Source organism: Carcharodon carcharias, chromosome 9 (genome assembly GCF_017639515.1).
Source record: "Carcharodon carcharias isolate sCarCar2 chromosome 9, sCarCar2.pri, whole genome shotgun sequence".
In the NCBI taxonomy this organism is placed as follows: domain Eukaryota; kingdom Metazoa; phylum Chordata; class Chondrichthyes; order Lamniformes; family Lamnidae; genus Carcharodon; species Carcharodon carcharias.
The window spans coordinates 145,291,580-145,311,657 of NC_054475.1; the positions used below are offsets into that span (position 1 = coordinate 145,291,580).

At 42.0% G+C, this 20,078-nt stretch overlaps 1 protein-coding gene across 4 annotated transcripts in view; it reads right to left on the bottom strand.

Annotated features, from left to right (window-relative positions):
* Positions 1-20,078, bottom strand: part of LOC121281799 (serine/threonine-protein kinase PAK 3) — a 244,693-nt gene that overhangs the window by 89,093 nt on the left and 135,522 nt on the right. For all 4 annotated transcript variants that reach the window (XM_041194794.1, XM_041194797.1, XM_041194793.1 and 1 more), the window contains 2 exons: positions 4,133-4,329; positions 476-576 (listed from right to left, as the gene is read on the bottom strand). In XM_041194794.1, coding sequence (XP_041050728.1) covers positions 476-576; positions 4,133-4,307 — 276 coding nt within the window. In that variant the 5' untranslated portion in view covers positions 4,308-4,329. The remainder of the gene's footprint in view (positions 1-475; positions 577-4,132; positions 4,330-20,078) is intronic.

A 20,078-nucleotide genomic window follows, 5' to 3' on the forward strand; every position in this document is an offset into this window, starting at 1 on the left:
ACTTAAAATTCTATGGCTTCAGTCTTGAATATACTCAACAGCTGAACATTCACAGCCTTTTGGGATACAGAATTCCAAAGATTCAACAACTATGAGTGCAGAAATTTCTTGTCGTCTCCATCCTAGATTGCTCTCCTGAGTCTATGGTCCTTGGTTCTAGTTAAGAGGGGGCAAAATAGAGGGCTCTTTCCAACAAAAGCAACACACTTTTTGCCTCCTGAGCAACTAACTGCAAAATTCGGAGGTCACTTCAGAATTGAGGGAGGGGGAGTTGTTTCCTAACAATTCCTGAGATCAAGAGACCTAGCTGACACGGAACACCTACTGGTATCAATATGCCCAGAATTCTGGGCTGAGAAGAAAAATGCTCAATTATCTTCAGTGTTTGAAATCATTACACATCAGGTTAAGACGGTCATCAATTAGCATCTGTCAGTGTAAGACCATTAATGCTTCGTGCAAAAAGATTACTCACTGTAAATTCTCCTGTAACTGCATCAAATCCCACGTGAATCGTGTGCTCAAAATCTGAAGGGAGAGAGATCTCTGGACGCTCTTTTTCTTTCTTCTTGTTAGCTAGAGGCAGGAAGAGAGCATATGAATTGAAAACTGTTGTTGGGAAACTTTTGCCTCTGAATATTCTTTCATTAGAGTTGAAATTTAGCACAGTGAATGTGGATGAAGATGATGATGCCCACATGGCTTGTTGAGGTATCAACTGAACTGCACATACCACAGAAGGTCCACATCTGAAAGCCTTTTGTCCAGCCTCATTAATAGTTCACATATCAATGTTCGCATATACAATAAAGGCATTTTTTTTTTTAAGTACGTGCCTGAAATCCTTGGAGAAGAGTAACAACAGTGCAGCACAACCTTACCCAGGAATCGATCCATATTACCCACTATAAATAATGTGTAGATTGAAACATTTACTAATTTCATTAAATGGGTCACACATTTAACAGCATTATGATGTTTGGCCACTTGTACCATCCTTTAATTTAGAATTTACGTAAGCCAAGCCATCCAATTGGGTCAAAGATTTTCCTATCTTCATTATCCCTGCATCAGGTAAGTAACCGTCCCTTTCCAGAACCCTAATCTCCAGTTGATACTAAAATACAGAACTGATTATTTAACTTAACCAGCTCAGGAGGCTAAGGTTTTCAGATATGGACAATGCAAAAGATTGCATTACAACCACAAAGTTTCAGTCCTGATTCTCCACCTGAGGTTATCTCTTGCAGGTGAAGATAATAGTATTTGCAGTTACTAGTCTCACACTCAATATATTTTCTTTAATTTCCTTTACTCTAGTTGTTTCAAAGAAGAATGGGATTTAATTGCAAGCAACGTTACTTCCTAACATTAACTGGAAAGATACTCACCAACTAGAAAAATATGCTTAGAAATTGGAGTTTCCACAGCCATCCTGTTGAATACCGGGAGTGCTATAGTAGATTAACTACAGTTTTACATTGTGCTCCAGATGTACCGGTGTCTTTACCTTTTGCTATCTTGAATACTTCACTACAGTACCACTTTTTGAGGCTTAAAAACCCTTTCCTCCAGTATTTCCTTGTGACCCACTTCGGCTGTAATATATCCATGCAGAGAAACTGCAGGACTTGAAAGTGCTTCATGGCCAGGATTTTCAGCTCGGCATGTGGGCGTGCAACCGACACGCCCAAGCATGAAATAGCCGCACGATATCGCGGTCGGTGGGTGCACGCGAGAGTCGTCAGCGCACCCGCTGATAATTAAGAGGCCTATTAAGGCCCTTAAGCAGAATAGTCCAGGCGGCCTTTGCATTTTTTTGCGAAACCTCATCCACAGGCAGGAATTTAAAAAAAAATAAACAAAAAATTTTTTTGAACTCATTTTTCACATGTCCCTCTCCATGTGACTGAGTTACACGCTGGGATGTGATTATATTATTTGTGAAATATTTATTTTTCAATTTACAATTCTTCAGCTCCCTGAGGCAGCTCTGTGCCTTGAGGGCACTTTCAGTGAGCACATCCTCATGCATGCCCAAACTTCAGTGCCTATGCTCCTCCCACCCCCCACCCTGGCAGCGCTGAGCCTCTCAGCGCGTGTTTCACTCTGGCTGGCCGTTAATTAACCAGCCAGCGTGAAATCGCGGTCAGGGCCCGATCGTGGGCAGCAGATCGTTTCGCGTCTGCTCCCGAGCCCTCCCGATGAGGGGAAAACCCTGCCCCATGTCTCAGTTACTTAGTGGTCGAGGTATGATCTGACTAGAGCACTGTATCGTTTGAACATGAACTCCACTGACATGAACTTTACTGGTCTGTATAAATATATATTTATGTAGTTTAACATAAAGAGGAAAAAAACCGTAACTGAGAAACCTGAAACAAGAACAGAAAATGACAGAAACACTCAACAAGCCAGTTTCTGTAAAGAAAAAAAGACAAGTTAATGTTTTAAGTGCAGCTTGTCAATTCTACAGTTACACTTGAAATGCCAACTGGCATGCTAGCTGATCTGCTGCGTATTTCTGGCAATTTCTATTTTTAGTTTACTTTCTACTTGCTTTGAGGATTCTTGCTCTAGAGTGACTGAAGTCCACTAATACCTACAGATCTCTTTCAACCTCACCCTGAGCTATTTTGTTTTATTCTGTTTTTTGCAGAACGTTTAGTGCAAGACTTTGCAGTCATTTAAGACCATTTTCTTTTTTTGGACGTGATTCTGGACTGACTTCCAATCATGTGGAAGACTGTAAGTGGCAACATTAGCAAATCTACCAACAGTGCCGCATTAAAACATCCGGCTCTTCAGAGACAATGTTGAGCTGAAAAGAGATACATTCCCCCCAGTCTACTAACTGCCCAATAAATCAATACATTTTATGTGGGGGGAGGGAAAAGATTTTTATATTCCAATACCCAAAACTTATTCACTTCATTTTTACTCCAGCGGCTACTTCATTAAAAAATTATTTTAGAAAGAAAATTGATAATTCCACAATCTTGGGTTAGGCACAATAATGAGACAGTATTTTCTCTGGACACCTGTCATGCCTATAGCAAGGGCGAGCTTGGACTCAAAAATAAATACTGAATGAGGAGTCTGAGAGCACTTGCACATTGCAAATTCACATCAAACCGCTCACTGTCAGTGAGGTTTAAGAAAGAACACAGCAAGCCGCATTCTATCTGCTTCTGACTTCATGTTCTGAACGCACCTTTTTAATATGAGCTAAAGTCCAACAGTATAATTATTGCTAGACTGCAACTACAAATACAAACTCAGTTAAAAGATAGCCTTCAAACAGACTGCATCATGGCCAGGCCCAAAATATTACTATTTGAAGGCACCTGCACTGAAGGAGTTAGGTGGGAATTCCAGGAGTCTGAAGTGCATAATAGAAATGCAGAACAGAACTTCCATCCACTCTCACTAAAAGCTTTTGGCTTAGTCTAATTGTGGGGACAGATTCATAAATGCTATTTGAGGCAAGAAGCCCACAGCTGTCAGGGAGCATCAGAGGACAGGAAACATGGAAGCTTGGGGAGAGACAAAGTGAGAAATCTCCAAAATCTTTAAAAAAATGTTCCTTAGAATCAGAAAGCCAGCAATCAGTTATCTTTGCCTGCAGTGCTCTCTGGGGCTACTGGAAGGTTCTTAAGAAAAGAACCACACTCCACACTCATTCCACACTCAGCTGGCAAGAGTTCCTTTGTGACCTTATAAAAGCAAAATGGGACCATCCTCTACAAAACACTCACACAGGCATAGGTTACCCTATGTGCTATTTTTCCTGTGTGAACTAAAACAATGAAGGACAACAGACAGTATGTTGGAAGCATCGCAGCCAAGCTATGCCCTGTCCTTCACCCAACAGCCACTCACTCCCACATCCGACTTTCCAACAACATTCAACAGGTAATATTCAAAAGCTTGATTATTTTCCCTGCTCTAAATCAGGAATACTGAGGCCAAATATAGCATACCCCCGAAACCCCAGCAGAGATCCACTAAATTCACAAAGACCAAGGATCAAATCCTAGCCTCATCACATCAAATATAGATGTATTTTCATCTTCCTTTCACTTTGTATGACATCTACTATAGAAATACAGCAGAAAGGCTGATACTTTACTCTTATCGCCTGCTCCAGGGAAGATCGAGCGCAGTCTGGCTTTCTTGTTCTTCTCCTCAGGAACCAATGGAAGAGGCTTCGAGCCGTGGTTAAGGGAAGATGAATCGCGATTATTACTGTTCATTCTCAAAGGAGGAGCTGGTGGTTTCTCTTCAGCATCAATACTATCTGACATCTTCAGCAGTCGTCACATGTATCTAGAGAGGGTGAAGAAAGGAACATGAATATTTTCATCATTTAACAGGGCATTACTTGCTGAAGCTCATCTATGTAAAGCAATGTACATGCTCAATGAGGAAATATTCCCACCCAGCATGTCGCAATGAGGAAAAAAAGCCCAGCAATTTCCTCTTCGCGACATTTATCTGACAATAACAATTTATTGGCACTCTATCTCCCTCTCACCACCCCCCACCCCACCATTTACTAGACATCCCTCACAAAATGTCAATCCAGATTTATGACCCAGAGATAGGCTGATCAAAGCATGTTTGGAGAGTAGAGAGAGGGCTACAAGCATACAGGAAAGAAAGAAAATCAATCTGAAATGTAGCAGCATTTACTTTACAATTTAAAATGCTCCCACACCCACCCCATCCTCCCCAGCATCCCAAATACATGATTCATTTTGCTGATTAAAAGTAAATGCACTAACACTGAGGCCACATTGCCTTGCACACTTCTGTAGGGAAACCATTTGTGTGGTGCGGCGCCCATAAATCGTGGTGTCCATGTATACCTCTGTACTTACTAACCTGCAAAGGATCATCAGGAACGCAAATTACACCACTCCATTTCAAAGACATTTGATTTTTACTTATCACCGTGTAAACAAAAGCACAACAAGATTGGTTACAAATGTATTTCTGCACTTTAGTGCTTTCTCAGATAGGAGCAGGCCATTTGAATCATACATAAGGTACCTGCTGGGACAGATGAGATGAAAGAAAGGGGACGACACATCAATATAATCTATGGAGAAAAATGGAGGGAACAATATTTTTAGATCATTTCTGTACTAGCGCTGGCAGTGACAGAATTCAGAGTAACGAGACGGGTTTTGTTTATGACAACAGGCACTGTTTATTCAGGGAAATGTTATGGCTCTGGATTTCTCCAATTTTCCTTCGGGTTAAACTATTAGCAATAATGTGTATTGTCATGGGCTTCACCTAAATTAATCTCCAAAGGGATGTGAATAATCACATGGTAAATTTTAAAAGTCTGAATTATTCCAAGGGGAAAAGGCTCTGTTAGCCAAATGTTACTTAACCTTCAAACACAAACATATATAAAATTAGCTAGAAATTAAGCGCATGTTTGGGAAATATCTCAAAAAATTGTCTGATTATAACGATGGAATATCCCATACTCATCACCTTTCCGTATGTCTGCATGCAGAACACTGAATTAATTGCAAGTGTTGATGGAATTGAAATATTTTAATAAAGCAAATTAATGTTCTCTCCAGTTTCTTCAGATACAACCCTTGTGTACATAAACCTGCATCAGCTTTGCTTTTAATTCATTAGCCATATTTACCAAAATGGACATTCCTTCCGCATATGAAACCAGGAATGTGATTTGCAAAAATGCCACTTGTCAGCCAGACATAATGTTGGTTCCAGTGTTTTGGGTGGAAAACATTTCGTTTTGCTGAGTGGGCAAGGAAAATATTCACAAAATTTTCACTTTTTGGAACCTTTACCTCCGGCTATTAACCACCCTTTGGAGTTCAAGTCAGTGCAGCTTGTAAAATGTACGTGCTGAGCAGACTGGCCTTTTCTCATTTCATTTCCTTGTTAAAAATAATTATAAATTTGATCTGCGCTGTCACTACCCACCTAAGGTAGTATTTCTGAGACTTCCAGTTCCAGTGGGTTCTATGTTGTTTACAGTGTTTGCTGGACTTGGGAGCAAATGCAGGCTGAAATGGCATCCTTTAAGCAATCTGGGTAGGTAAATACCACGTACCATGGTGGATGACACAAAATTGCATGTTACAATGCATTGCCTTTGGTTTCCATTGAAGTTTGCACATTTCAACTCAAAAATTGCATCTCATGCATATCGCAAGGTTCACAATCAAAGTGCAACATACTTGCATTTTTCAGTGTTTCGAGGATCAAAGGACAAACAAGATTACTTCAGGATGAGCAAATGGTTGTCATGTGTAACCTCTGAACTCTGGTTAAAGCATCAATGTGGTGACATCGAGCAAGTATGTCAAGCTACTCATTGTGGAAAAAGACTGAATTTTGCCCATACTGGTCAAAGCATTGGTCACCTGTTTGATACATCTGTAAGCAATAGCACATCTAATATTGTGATCTTAGCCAAGAACACACAAAAAAGTTGAGGGTAGTGAAGATCTTACCAGCAATCACTAGCAGTGCCCTCCACCTCATGTTGCATATCATTTCTGTAGATGACAAAGCTCTGTCTGATTGAATTGGAACAAGCTGATCCTGTGGCTTTTGAGCATTGACAATAAGCGCATCAGGCTTGTTTGGAATGTTTTATCTTGTACCAACTTGTTTTTATAGATAACAGCATAGTGTACAGAAGCAATAAAGTTAGGATAAACTTGTATAAAACACTGGTTCAGCCTCAACTGGAATATTGGCCTGGACTTTCAGCCCCGAGGTGGGTACCATGAGTCGGGACAGGTCCCACTTCGGCCTGCCTGCCCCAGGAGATAGTGCCCACAGGCACAGGTGTGAGCTCGAGCTGGGCCAGCCGACCCTGGAAAAAGTTTGGAGGCAGCCACAGGAGCTGCTGAGTGCAGAGGCGGGCTACTTAAAAGGCCCGCCTCAGTGCTGTAGCATCTCGTCCCAGTTAAAACAAAGACAGAAAATCCCACCATCCTCACTCCTCAAACTCCCTCGCTCCCCTGCCAGTTCATGGCCCCCACCCACCCCCAATGGCCCCTCTTAACTCCTATGCCAAGGTATGCCCCCACCCACTCCTATGGCCCTTGCCCCCTATGCCAAGCTGTGACACTTCCATGAGATGACCATTCACTGTATAGAACCAATGAACAATATGAAGTGTGAAATAAGATTTTAAAAAGCCATATGCTAAAAGGAAGTCACTTTACTACAGGCAATAAAAGTGCCAATGATCCAGACCCTTTAAGTTTCAATAGCTGAAACTGCAAGCACTTAATCCTCAATCTTGTGTACTTAAACATTGTGAAATTGACAGCAAAGATCTGTAGTTATGCTAATTGAATATGATTATCAATCATTTTTTTCTTAAGAAGAGTTGTAGAGTCACACTATTCATTTGCAAATCAGAGAAAGCAGAGTTCAATTCTTAAATACTAGCGCAGAATTCTGTACACCAATTTTCAATTGTCAGTAATATTGTTAAAGTTAGAAAGAAGCTCTTTCACATTCTAAGCTTAATGTTTAGTATTAAAAATAGTTCTGCCATCAATCAGGAAAAAAGATTTTTTAAAAATAGATTCACATCAGCTGCAGCTATGCTGTAATTGCTGCACCTTGTATCAATGTAGATAATCACAGCCAGTGATTATATTTCAATTGGCTGTGAAGCCTTTGGGGCATCCTGAAGATGAATAGACACTAGAGAAATTCAAGTTCTTTCCCCTCTAGGTGGTATTGCACCATTTTAGAAAATATTCACCAAAGTTTCTGTCACACAGCTGAATGACTGTTTTATTGCCCATCTTGTTTTGGTGCAGAAAAAAGTAATCGCAGACAACTGTTTGATCAAATGTGTGTAAGTAAATTTCAGCCGGAGCAGCTGTAACTGTCTCATTGCTTCCATCTATAGACATTCAGCTCAAAGCATCCTTTACATTTTTCTCTCAAGTTTCATCTTTTCCCTATCTGTGAAAATACTGTGATGTGTGGTCGGAAATGTAAAACATGCTGCATAACCACGCCATTAGCACACAAGACATAAGAGTCTAATAATGCACTCAGGAAAAATCTCTACAGGAATGTGATGGGGAGAGTTCAAAAGCGAGTCCAACTGCTCAAGGTATAAATCATTTGCCACTCTGCCTTATCCCCTTCAAAGAGCTCATGATAATATTGACTGGTTTGCTGTCGCTTCAGCTCCTCCTTATCACTTACTATTCTCTAGCCAAGAGGGTAGCCAGGTGACCTCTCCATAAGATGAGTCAATGTCGTTCTGACGGCATCAGTAGCAAGTAAATTTTGGACCTCCTTCAGACACTCTTCTTTCTTCGCCTGCTAATTATGTGGAGAGTTGGTGCCTTGTTTCCACGTGCCACTCAAGCAAATGCCAAAAGCTTCGTCAAACACCAGTATTGCATCACTTCCCTGCAGAGTGATTGCAACAAAAGTGATGCAGGTAGTTCATTCCCCTCCAAGTAAAAAAATGGTTTGTCAACAGTCTCCCAAAGATAGTGACCATTTAGAAATTGACTCGAGCATTTGAGCAGTTGTGTGTTGTCAGGTTCCTGTTCAAAGGCATTTTTAAAAGTTCTAGTTATTAAATGCACATCAATCTGCTGAAGTAGTGTTTGCTAATATCAGAATAATGAAAATTAAAGCACCCCTAATATAGATAGTGTGGCAGTCTGAATGCACTTATATACAGCTGGCAGCACAACAGGGTTCTTTCGAGGTATGGGATTGGACAAGTTCACCATTGAAACCTGGCAAATACACCTATCCAACTCCAATGTCAGGCTGAATAAGATTCAGCATTGGAGTGAGAATTTTTCCATTTGCCAGTGTACATCTGGTAAGCATCTGCTCCAAAGAAGAAGAGTAAAAAAATAATCTTCAAAGATCAGTCTGGAGTTGAAGTGTGTGCGGAAACAGTTAAAATTAATTTCCAGACTGACAACTAAAATGATTTTCAGTAAATTTTTTCCCTATTTATATTTTTTCCCCTCATCCTTTGAGCAATGGTTTATGGAATGGAACCAGGTGACTAAGCCACAGGATGAGCATCCTCTTCTTACAATGTTCGTACAAGTAATCCCAGGGATGATTCATCATAAACTTTTCTCTTAATTCCTATGGACAAGATGGTAAGGATTTCTAGATAGCCCACCCTCAGGACAATAGAAACTCAGTAGGTGAGGAATTCTGAGTTTTTATGGCACATTCTAATGCACAGTGATTAGAGAAGGAGCAATATGACAATGTGCTGCATCATAAGCTTCACGGAGTGCCAACTTTATCCATTAATAGCTTTCTATAGACATACTTGGTGCAGAATCTTCCAGGCCTGCCAGCAGTAGGAAGCTTGGCGGGCAGGAGAGCTTAATTTGGCGTGAGGTCAAAAATCAGTTTCCCGACGGCGGGTATGAACTTTAGCAATTATGTTCTAGGGACTTTAAAGGTGGATCGAGCTTCCTGACAAACAACGCCGGACTTAAGTTCCCCGCCAATGAGAAATTAGAATGTTCACTTTTACAACTGCACTTAAGTGGCGTGCACCTGCTGAGATAGACTTCTTCCACGATTAACGGTGAGTTGCCGCTGCATTCTCCTCTTTGGGGACCGTCTGTAAATGCCAGTCTAAGCTTGAGACCAGGTGGTGGCAGTGCAAGTTGCACGGAGGATGACAAAGGCAGGGAGGAAGGGCTAGCGGGGAAGGGTGGACCAGTGACTGGGCGAAGGTGGAAGGGATGGTGCTGGCTATCTGGGTGCCCTTTAAATACGGCGCCCGGACCTTTGGCCCTATGAGGCAACATCGGGGATGGCGAATTCCTGCCTGCCCCCACTGTGAGAATTGGCAAGCTCTTCGTGGATGCACATTTAATGAGCTGAGCAGCACAAGGTTATAGGTGGTCAGCCATCCCGCAGCCCAGCAGAAAATCACTACCACTTCCGAACCTGCCACTGAACTTCGATTCCAGACCGGAAGATTCCAGCCTTCCCTGCAAATGGCAGGTGCAAACATATTTAAACTATCTGCGGCAGAGATCGGATCAGATTGAAGGCAAGTGTCTTTATAGGTAATACTTATAAGGGCAAAATGATGCCCGGTCCATGTGATCTCCCGCAATGGTTTTGATTGACTAAGCGGGTTGGAGATTTACCTTCATTATTTTGTTATTAATTGTGTTGGTGACATAGCTCAACGGAAAAATAGGTTGAAGGCAGACAGTGGGTAGAGAATTCCAAAGTCAATAGCTATCTGAACTTGGCTAATGTCTAATCCAATTCCAGTGCTGCTTGTTTTGGCATTCCCAGCTACAGCAGCGCAAGACCCCATCCACCACCAACATCAGGCAGAAAGAAAGGGAAGACAAAATACTGAGGATGCTGAAAATCTGAAACAAAAACAAAAAATGCTGGAAAACCTCAGCAGATCTGACAGCATCTGCAGAGAGAAAGACAGAGTTAACTTAACTTCAAGAAAAAGAATCATACGGATTCGAAACGTTAACTCTGTCTTTCTCTCCAAAGATGCTGTCAGACCTGCTGAGTTTTTCCAGCAATTTTTGTTTTTGTTTGAGAAGGAAAGGGAAAATTGGCATTGGAACCCAAACTGTGCTGCTTCCAAATACCAAGCAACAACGATCAAAGAATTTAAAAATACTCAGGATTGACCTGACCAGGTAAAGGAGAGCATCATCATGAAGATGAAATGGAGGCAAGAGTAAGGAGAAAGCTATGGAAGTTGTTATACAGTGGCTACGTTAAGATGCTCCAATAATCAATCCTTAAAACATTCAGCTACTCGATTCTTTTCTACTAAAAGCGAATGGAAGCATCTCTGAAATGCACCTTTTGATTTTTGCTGGGAAAGACCCCAAGGATGCCTATGTACCATTTATTCACAGTGTGCGTCTGGCTGAATTAGTTAATTAGATCAAACGATTGCTATACTGCAGTAAGTTAAACAAACTGGGCAAGAATTCAACTTCTGCTACCATCAAAATATAGATTTATGTAATAGGGAGTGCAGTGTTTCAAATCACGTCTCTCCCAGCAGAAACGGTAGGATCACTGTCATAGAGATTACCAATAAGGTTAGAACAACACACTGGTCACACATTAGCAACTCGTAGCACTTTGCAATCTGGAGCTGATGGTATTCAGATTGGTTTCTGCTTTTACGCCACATTTACAATGCCACATCTGTGCCAGCGCGAAGGCAGGTGGATCACCAATCTGGTCTGATCAGGAATAGCACAGTGGTGATACTATTACATCAGCAGCATTACTTGGCTTGAGTACAACTCTCCCATGATTGCGAACATTCAGTCTTGCCAAATGTTATGTGGTTGGGCTCTCTTTATATAGCAAAGGCATTCATGAAAGCATATTCATAAACCTGTAAAATGTACTGGGGAGGAAAATAACTGGATCCAGTGGCATTTCTCATTTCACTTTTTTGGTTAAAAAAAAACATTAATTTTTATCAAGTACACAACCGGTTGGGGATTGCAACTTATTTTATTTGCAGAAAAAAAAAGGGAGAAAGTGGGGGAGAAGAGATTTTCACAATATGATTAAAAGTTAAACAGTATTCCCAAATACAACTAGCCTCAAGATCAACTGAACACAAGAAGAATTACTTTTACCCTTCCATCCAGAAGCAGATATGTTGCCCCAAAAGAAAGACTTGTATTTATATAGTGTCTTTCGTGACCACAGGACGTCCCAAAGTGCCTTACAGCCAATTAAGTACTTTTGGAAATGTAGTCTCTTTTTGTGATGCAGGAAACATGCACAGCAAGCTCCCACAAACAGCAATGTGATAATGACCAGATAATATTTTTTTTGTAAGGTTGATTGAGGAATAAATACTGGCCAGGGATAACCCCTCTGCTCTTCCTTGAAATAGTGCTATGGAATCTTTTACGTCCATCTGAGAAGGCAGAAGGTGGTTAAGGTTGCAACCAAAAGATGGCACCTCCAAGATGGCAGCACTCCCTCGGCACATCACTGGGATGTCAGCCTAGATTTTTGTGCTCAAGTCCTTTTTTCCCACAGTTTTCCGACTCAGAAATGGGAACGCTACCAATTGAACCACATTGCAGACTCTTGTTGGGGCATCTGAGGTATCGCCTGTCAGCTGGAGAGCTGGTGAGAGACATGCGCTGCCTCTCTTTGGGAGGGCCCAATGAACCACAAGGCAATCAGACAGTAGCGAGGCCAGAGGCTGTCCTTCCCCTGGAATGAAGAGCCTGAGGGCAGAAGTCTCACCTACTGAGAGGTTGGCAGCTCGGTAGGCTCACTGAGGTTGCTCAAGAAGGACAGGCACTGGAGTCCCAGGATCACAGAGCGACCCAGGCCACAGCTAAGTAATGTGGGGGTGGGCAGGGAGAGGGTCATTGGGAAAGGGGTGTGAGGGGGAAATCGGCGGCAAGGACAGGGGCCAGCTCTCATCGGGCCCCTTCACTCCCCAATGTCCTGTCCCTTTATCAGAAACTGAGTGAGCTTATATCTAAATAGGAAAAGTGCCTCGAGTTGTAAAGCCATAGTTAAAATTAAATTACAATTTACATTGCCTAGTTTTACAATGCACAGAGAACAGAACTTATGCGTTAGTGCATTCCAGTAAATTAAAGCATGTTCTTAAATGACTATTAGTCCCTCCATACTCTGCTTAATACTTTGGTGCCCTTTTACTGTCACAATTGGCAGCCATGACCTTGGTGAAAAGCACTATTCTGTAATATCCAGCAGGGTTTGCTGCCTCTGGATGAATTGGGGTGATCCTTGGCAGGTGGTTTTCTGAAGTCTTTCTGGGAGCTGCTGAGAGTTGGGCAACCATTGTAAATATCGTCACCGCTGGTGTCAATTTTTTTCCTTTGGCCACAAGATTCATGTGTCCCAACCCACTTTTATATCTCTAGTTTGCTTGACAATTTGTGGAGTTTATGCCTCGCTTCCAACAAGCTCTTGATCTTTATTTAAAACCAGAGCTAACTGGCAGACTCATAGCACCCACAATTTCACGTGCTATACGTAACAGTCATTTCTCACGTCCCCGTTCATGGGATGGCTCTGTAAGGAGAGCTTGTTGCCTGACACTTTGCTGCGCTGTCTTCTGGTCAGCAATGCTGTTTCCTGTTCGCTGCCTTGTACAGACGTTCCCCCTTACAGACACTGAACAAAAATAATTTTATCAATTGTGTCACAAAATTCTCCTTTCATGTGTACATGTTTCTAATTCAGCCCAAATGTTATCTCCCCTGCACATATTTGCACAAGGCAGGTTAATGAAATTAACCACTACACTTCCATTAAGGGGCAGTTTGCTACCTCAAAATTGAAGTTCTCTCACACAATGGATTGAAAATATCTTCTGCAATTGTAACACCTCTCATTTTAAGCAAAATGTTGCAAAAATTGTATATAATTGGGCGTTATCGTGACAGGGTTAATTGAACTGTTATAATGGATTTGGTTACAGAACGTGTCTGTAACGAAGCCTTCGTAGTCTCTGGTATGTTAACAGCAAGTCTTTACTACCTACTTGTAACTATATACAAATATACATAAAAGGTACATGCATGGAACTAACTCCATGTTTACATCTTAACACGTCTCTGGCCAACACCACATTAACTCTAGGTCTGGATCACTTCTTACATCACTGTGTGGGCTGTACTGTACTTAGTCCCACATTAATCCTGTATATACATCAGACCCTTATACTAAGTAATAAAAACAAAAAAACTGCGGATGCTGGAAATCCAAAACAAAAACAGAATTACCTGGAAAAACTCAGCAGGTCTGGCAGCATCGGCGGAGAAGAAAAGAGTTGACGTTTCGAGTCCTCATGACCCTTCGACAGAACTTGAGTTCGAGGAACTCAAGTTCTGTCGAAGGATCATGAGGACTCGAAACGTCAACTCTTTTCTTCTCCGCCGATGCTGCCAGACCTTATACTAAGTACCCTGGCTAAAACTCTGCCAGGACCAGAGAGTGAGGGTCGATTCCCATATCAATCAAGTGAGCACAAGCAGCTGACGAATCTCTTGAATATGCTCTTTGAACACTTTACGCTACCCTTAAAGAGCTGCTCCTCAAAAGTAATAGGACAAGTCAACATATGTTGCTAAAAGCTCCTGTAGCTGTTTTAAAAAAGATGCTAAAATGATTCACAAGATTTTTTGCACAGGTCTGCAGGTGCTAAGAGGTGATGCCCCAAACTGAAGGATTGAAAAGCCAATATCAAAGTATGAATGAAGTCTATGGGTAACTGGTGGTGTTAAAAGCACTGAAATCGTGTACATACAGCTGTGTGAGGAGGAATGCCCCATATGGAACTCACGGGAATATTCCCCAAAGGATGGCACAAGGTGGCATGTGGGTTCTACAATGTCAACAGTGCATATAGGACTTGGGAACAAATGCAGGAGAAAATGGTATTCCTTATGGAATCGGGATAGATAAATAACACGCACCATGATGGATGACCCAAATCACATGCTACAATGCATTGTCTGCAGCTTCAATTCATGTTTGCACCATACAACTCAAAAATTGCGTCTCATGCATATCGCAAGGTTTACAGTCAAGGGGCAACATACATTTGCAACATTTTCCAGTGTTTCAAGCATCAAAGGATAAACACAAACACAAGATCAACTTCAGAATGAGCAAATGGTTGTCATGTGTAATCTCTGAACTCTGGCTCAGGGAACCAGTGCGGTGACATCGAGCAAGCATGTCAAGCTATTCATTGTGGAAGGCGATTGAATTTTTCCCCACATTGGCCAAAGCATCCGTCACTGGTTTGATTCATCTGTAGATAATACCACACCTAATATTTTGATCTTAACCAAAAACATAAATAAAAGTTTGAGGGCAGTGAAGATTCTACCAACAATCACTAGCAGTGCCCTCCACCCCATGTTGCAAATCATTTCTGCAGATGACAAAGCTCTGTCCGATTGAACTGGAAGAAGCTGATCCTGTGGCTTTTGACCATTGACAGTAAGTGCATCAGGCTTGTTTGGAATGTCTTATCTTGTACAAACTGAGTTTTATAAATAGGGGCATAAAGTACAGAAACAATAAAGTTGGGATAAACTTGTAAAAAAACACGGCGGATAGCAGGAGTCAGGAAAATTCCTGCTTGGCCCTGCCCACAGAGTCAGATGTGAGCTGGAGATGTGCCAGCCGACCCTAGAAAAAGTTCACAGGCAGACACAGGGGCTGCCAGGTGTGGAGGCAGGATGTTTAAAAGGCCTGTTTCGGGGCTATAGGACCTCTTTCCAGTCAAAATAAGAATAGAAAATCCCACCACCCTCATCCCTCACTCTCCATGGCATCTCATACCCCCACACACCCCCTATGGCCCTCATAGCCCCTGTGCCAAGTTGTGGCACTTCCATGATCATTCACTGTATAGAACCAATGAACAATAGGAAGTGTAGAAAAAGCTTTAAAGTCAGCCATATATTAAAAAGAAGTCTTTTACTACAGGGCAATAAAAGTGTCAATGATTAAGACCCTTTAAGTTTCAATAGCTGAAACTGCAAGCATTTGAGGCCTCTTAGCCTTGTGTAAACAAGCATTGTGAAATTGAAAACAGAGATCAGAGAGCCTGAGCTGTCAGTCAAACAATGTTTTCTCTGGGGCTCAGGTGTTTGAACATGCTAATGGATGCCTGGGCTCTCAGGCAAGAATACATAATGAGGCTTGTCTGAGAGCTCTGACATCCATTAGTCTGTTGACACACCTGAACCCCAGAGAAAACATTGCTTGACTGACAGCTCTGGCTCTCTGATCTCTGTCAGCAATTGTACAATGTTTATTTACACAAGATATAAAGGAGTTTCAAGTGCTTACAGTTTCAGCTATTGAAATTTTAAAGGCCTGGGTGATTTACTACAAGGTATTAAAGTGTCAAAGGACTTGTTTTTAAACCAAGGAAAGTTACAAATGAACAAATTACTTTTTTTAAAGCCTTTTTTAAAAACACATTCTATTGTCACTATCGGGTTCATTGGTTCTCTATGGTGTATAGTGGGTGAATGTTCATGGAAATGGCATAGCTTGACATTGGGGGCATGAGAGGCCATAGGGTGAGTGGAGGGGCATAGATTGGCATACTGCTATCAACACCCTGGTTGTTACCATTGACCAGAAACTGAACTAGACTAGCCACATAAATATTGTTCTACAAGAGCAGCCCAGATGCTAAAAGTCCTGCGGCAAGTAACTCACCTCCTGACTCCCCAAAGCCTGTCCAACATCTACAAAGGCACAAGTCAAGAGTGTAATGAAATACTTTCCATTTGCCTGGATGGGTGCAGCTCCACCAACATTCAAGAAGCTGGACACCATCCAGAGCAAAGCAGCCCGCTTGATTGGTACCCCTTTGACAAATATTCACTCCCTCCACCACTGATGCATAGTGGCAGCAGTGTGCACCATCTACAAGATGCACTGCAGAAACTCACCAAGGCTCCTTAGGCAGCACCTTCAAAACCCATGTCTGCTAGCATCTAGGACAAGGGCAGCAGGTCGATGGGAACACCACCACCTGGAAGTTCACTTCCGAGTCACTCAACATCCTGATTTGGAAATATATCACCATTCCTTCACTGTCGCTGAGTCAAAATCCTGGAACTCCCTTCCTAACAGCACTGTGGGTGTACCTACACCACAGGGGCTGCAGTGGTTTAAGAAGGCAGCTCACCACCATCTTTTCAAGGGCAATAAGGGATGGGCAATAAATGCTGGCCTAGCCAGCAACGCCCACTTCCCATAAATGAATAAAAACAAACCTTGGCATGAGGCAAAAGGAGGACCTTTTGAACTTACCTTCTAAAAAGTCCCCTTCATGTAGACTATGGTTCACAACACCACCATGAATCATTCAAAACCTGGCACACCTGCATGAAAATTGCAGAGAACTAGGAGATGCCTATCCCACAGTGAAGCCCTTATCCCTCTGCAATGAAGCTTGCTAGGTTGGGGGTGCATGTGAGGGCTTTTAACTCAAACCAGTCCCCAGCCTTTAAAAGCACTCCTGAAAATCAGACAGCTTGGGAATGGGGCTGGGAATCCTGGAGTCATCACCCATCTGCCATTTTTAAAGGCCTCCCGAATCATCCCTACTCAGTGAAAATCCAGGCCAGTGTGTCCAGCTCTAGGGGCCTTTAGGGAGGACGTGAAGGCATTAGAGACAGTGCAGACAAAAATTCGGGAGTACGGTTCCAGAGATGAGGAATTTCAGTTACGTGGACAAACTTGAGAAGTTGGGGCTGTTCTTCTTGGAGTAAAGAAGATTAAGAGAAGATTTAAGAACATAAGAACTAGGAGCAGGAGTAGGCAATTCAGCCCCTCGAGCCTGCCTCGGCATTCAATATGATCATGGCTGATCTAATTTCGGCCTCAACTCCAATTTCCCGCCCTCTCTCTATAGCCTTTCAACCTGTTACTAATTAAAAATCTGTCTATCTCATCCTTAAATTTATTCAGCGTCCCAGCATCCACTGCACTCTGAGGTAGTGAATTCCACAGAATCACGACCCTTTGAGAAAAGTAATCCCTCCTCATCTCTGATTTCAATCTACCACCCATTAGCCTAAAACTATGACCTCTCGTTCTAGAATGCCCCACAAGGGGAAACATCCGCTCCACGTCTACTTTGTCTATCCCTTTTAGCATCTTATATAGCTCAATTAGATCTCCTCTCATCCTTCTAAACTCTAGCAAGTATAGGCCTAAACTGCTCAATCTCTCCTCAGAAGACAAACCCCACATCTCTGGAATCAATCTAGTGAACCTCCTCTGAATCACCTCCAATGCAACTACATCCCTCCTCAAGCAAGGGGACCAAAACTGTGCACAGTACTCCAGATGCGGTCTCACCAATGCCTTGTGCAGTTGCAACAACACGTCCCTATTTTTACACTCTATTCCTTTAGCAATAAATGCCAACACTTGATAGAAGAGTTCAAAATAGTGAGGAGTGTGGACGGAGTACATTGGCAGAAGGATGAAGAAGCTTGCAGTTTCAGCTATTGAAACTCAAGAAGCGGGGGCACCAATTTAAGGCAATTGACAAAAGAAGCACCAGCAACATGAAGATTTTTTTTTACAGACACTGAGTGATGTGGATCTGGAATGCACTGTGTGAGAGTGTGAGAGTGTGGTGGTGGATTCAATCGAGACTTATAAAAGAGAATTGGATAATTATTAGGAAAGAAGAGGGGGGTAGAGTTGGGATTGGGCGAGTTGCTCTTGCAGAGAGCCAGCATAGGACACGATGGACCAAATGGTCTCCTTTTGTGCTGCAACCATTCTATATTCTATAACATAATATATTCTAGTTGCTTTAAAGGCAAACCTCCCTAAACTTTATAGGGAAAATAAATCTAAAGAAGGATTTCAGAAATATGGAAAAAGTCCAAAGATTGAACTGTAAACACTAACAAAACTGGAGCTCATTTGTCCTTGGGCTATCCCTTGCTCCCATTCCAAAAGTGAAAAAAACAAACCAGACACATGCATACTGCTGAATTGTGCATTCAGTCAAATAGTTTTGCTTTAAATCAGGGTACTGGGCTTACCCAAGAACTGGAGCACAGGCACCTCCGCTCACTCAATGTGGAAGAGAAAAATTAGCCCAGGTCCTTGTTTTGCCAACTCAACGTTCCTTCTGCACTAGTTGGGAACAAACATTCTGCTGTTATCCTGTGGTTGGTTTAGTGTCAAATTTTGCTTAAAAGAAAAAAAATTCTGACTCATTATGTGAGTTAACATGGAATAAGTGATTTAATCCAGTAGACTTTAACTCTCAAAAAAAAGTTGCTCAATGAATTTTCCCCAATTCCTCACAGAACATTAGCTCCTTAAGCACTGAGTTCGACAGAGATCAAATGGTTAGAATGCTCATGCAATAAAAAAGTCAGTGCCTCAAACTGGTTGCTCAGGGTTGGCCTGGGTAGATATAAATAATAGCATCGTGACAATTATATCAGGGCTCAAATTACAGGTACAAGAGGTGCGGATAGGAAAGGAAGCTGTCTCTTCAATTCTCTGAGGCTCAAACAAAGGAGGGACACTGAAACTGTTAGCAGGCTGCATTATCCTGCTCTCTGTTTTGAGTTTGCTAAATATACTGAGAACTCTGAACAACGTACATGTCCATTACTGTACAGCTTTGATCCCAATTCCAGTGCTCTCGTATCTGTGAATGAAAATGGTCACAAATCCAGCAATGTGTGACCAGCCATGTGCCTCTCAAACACAACAAAAAATAAAAAACGGTGGCACAAAAATTCAACATATATTCCACTGCATTGTAGTTTAGCCAGAATAGTTCAATTGGCTCTAATAACCCTACAATTATATAAAATATAGACTCAGTATCTGTCACTCTTTGGTTAAAACACAGCATTTTACTCACCTTATTTTTGAAGGAAATGCTAGCAATTTCAGCCTTATTCATAGGGGCATTTCTGCACAAATGATTCCAGTGTACAGTCTATGGTTATGAAACAGGTTGCCAGAGAAGCTGTTAGCTGCAGACTTCAGTCTTTGATGAAGTCTCCTTGAGTAACACACTCCAAGTTGATAAAGTATTCAGCAGCTGCTGCTCATTAATATTCAAGCATCTCAGGCAATCCTGCATCCTGACTGAAAGGATGGTTGGGACCAAATTCAGATCAATGACACCTCAACATGACTGATGCCAGCTTCAGATATTCACAATTTTCCTGCACAGGCACGAGTCTTTGTGTTAGTGGCAACACAACCTTCATGGTTCTCAGAAAGAGTCACATGCAAGTCCTAAATGGACACCATTTTGTGAACTTTCACAAATGAAATAACCAATTTCCCCCTTCTCTCCTGAGGGTGCAGATGATTGCTGTTGTTTGGTTCCAAGGGTGCTGGAAGCTCTCCAATGCTTGACCCAAGAGGATAAAGAAAATCAATTAAATTCCACCTTTCTAAATGTTATTCAATGTCCTCATTTTATTTCAATTTCCGAGTTTATCCTGAGTTCCCATAAT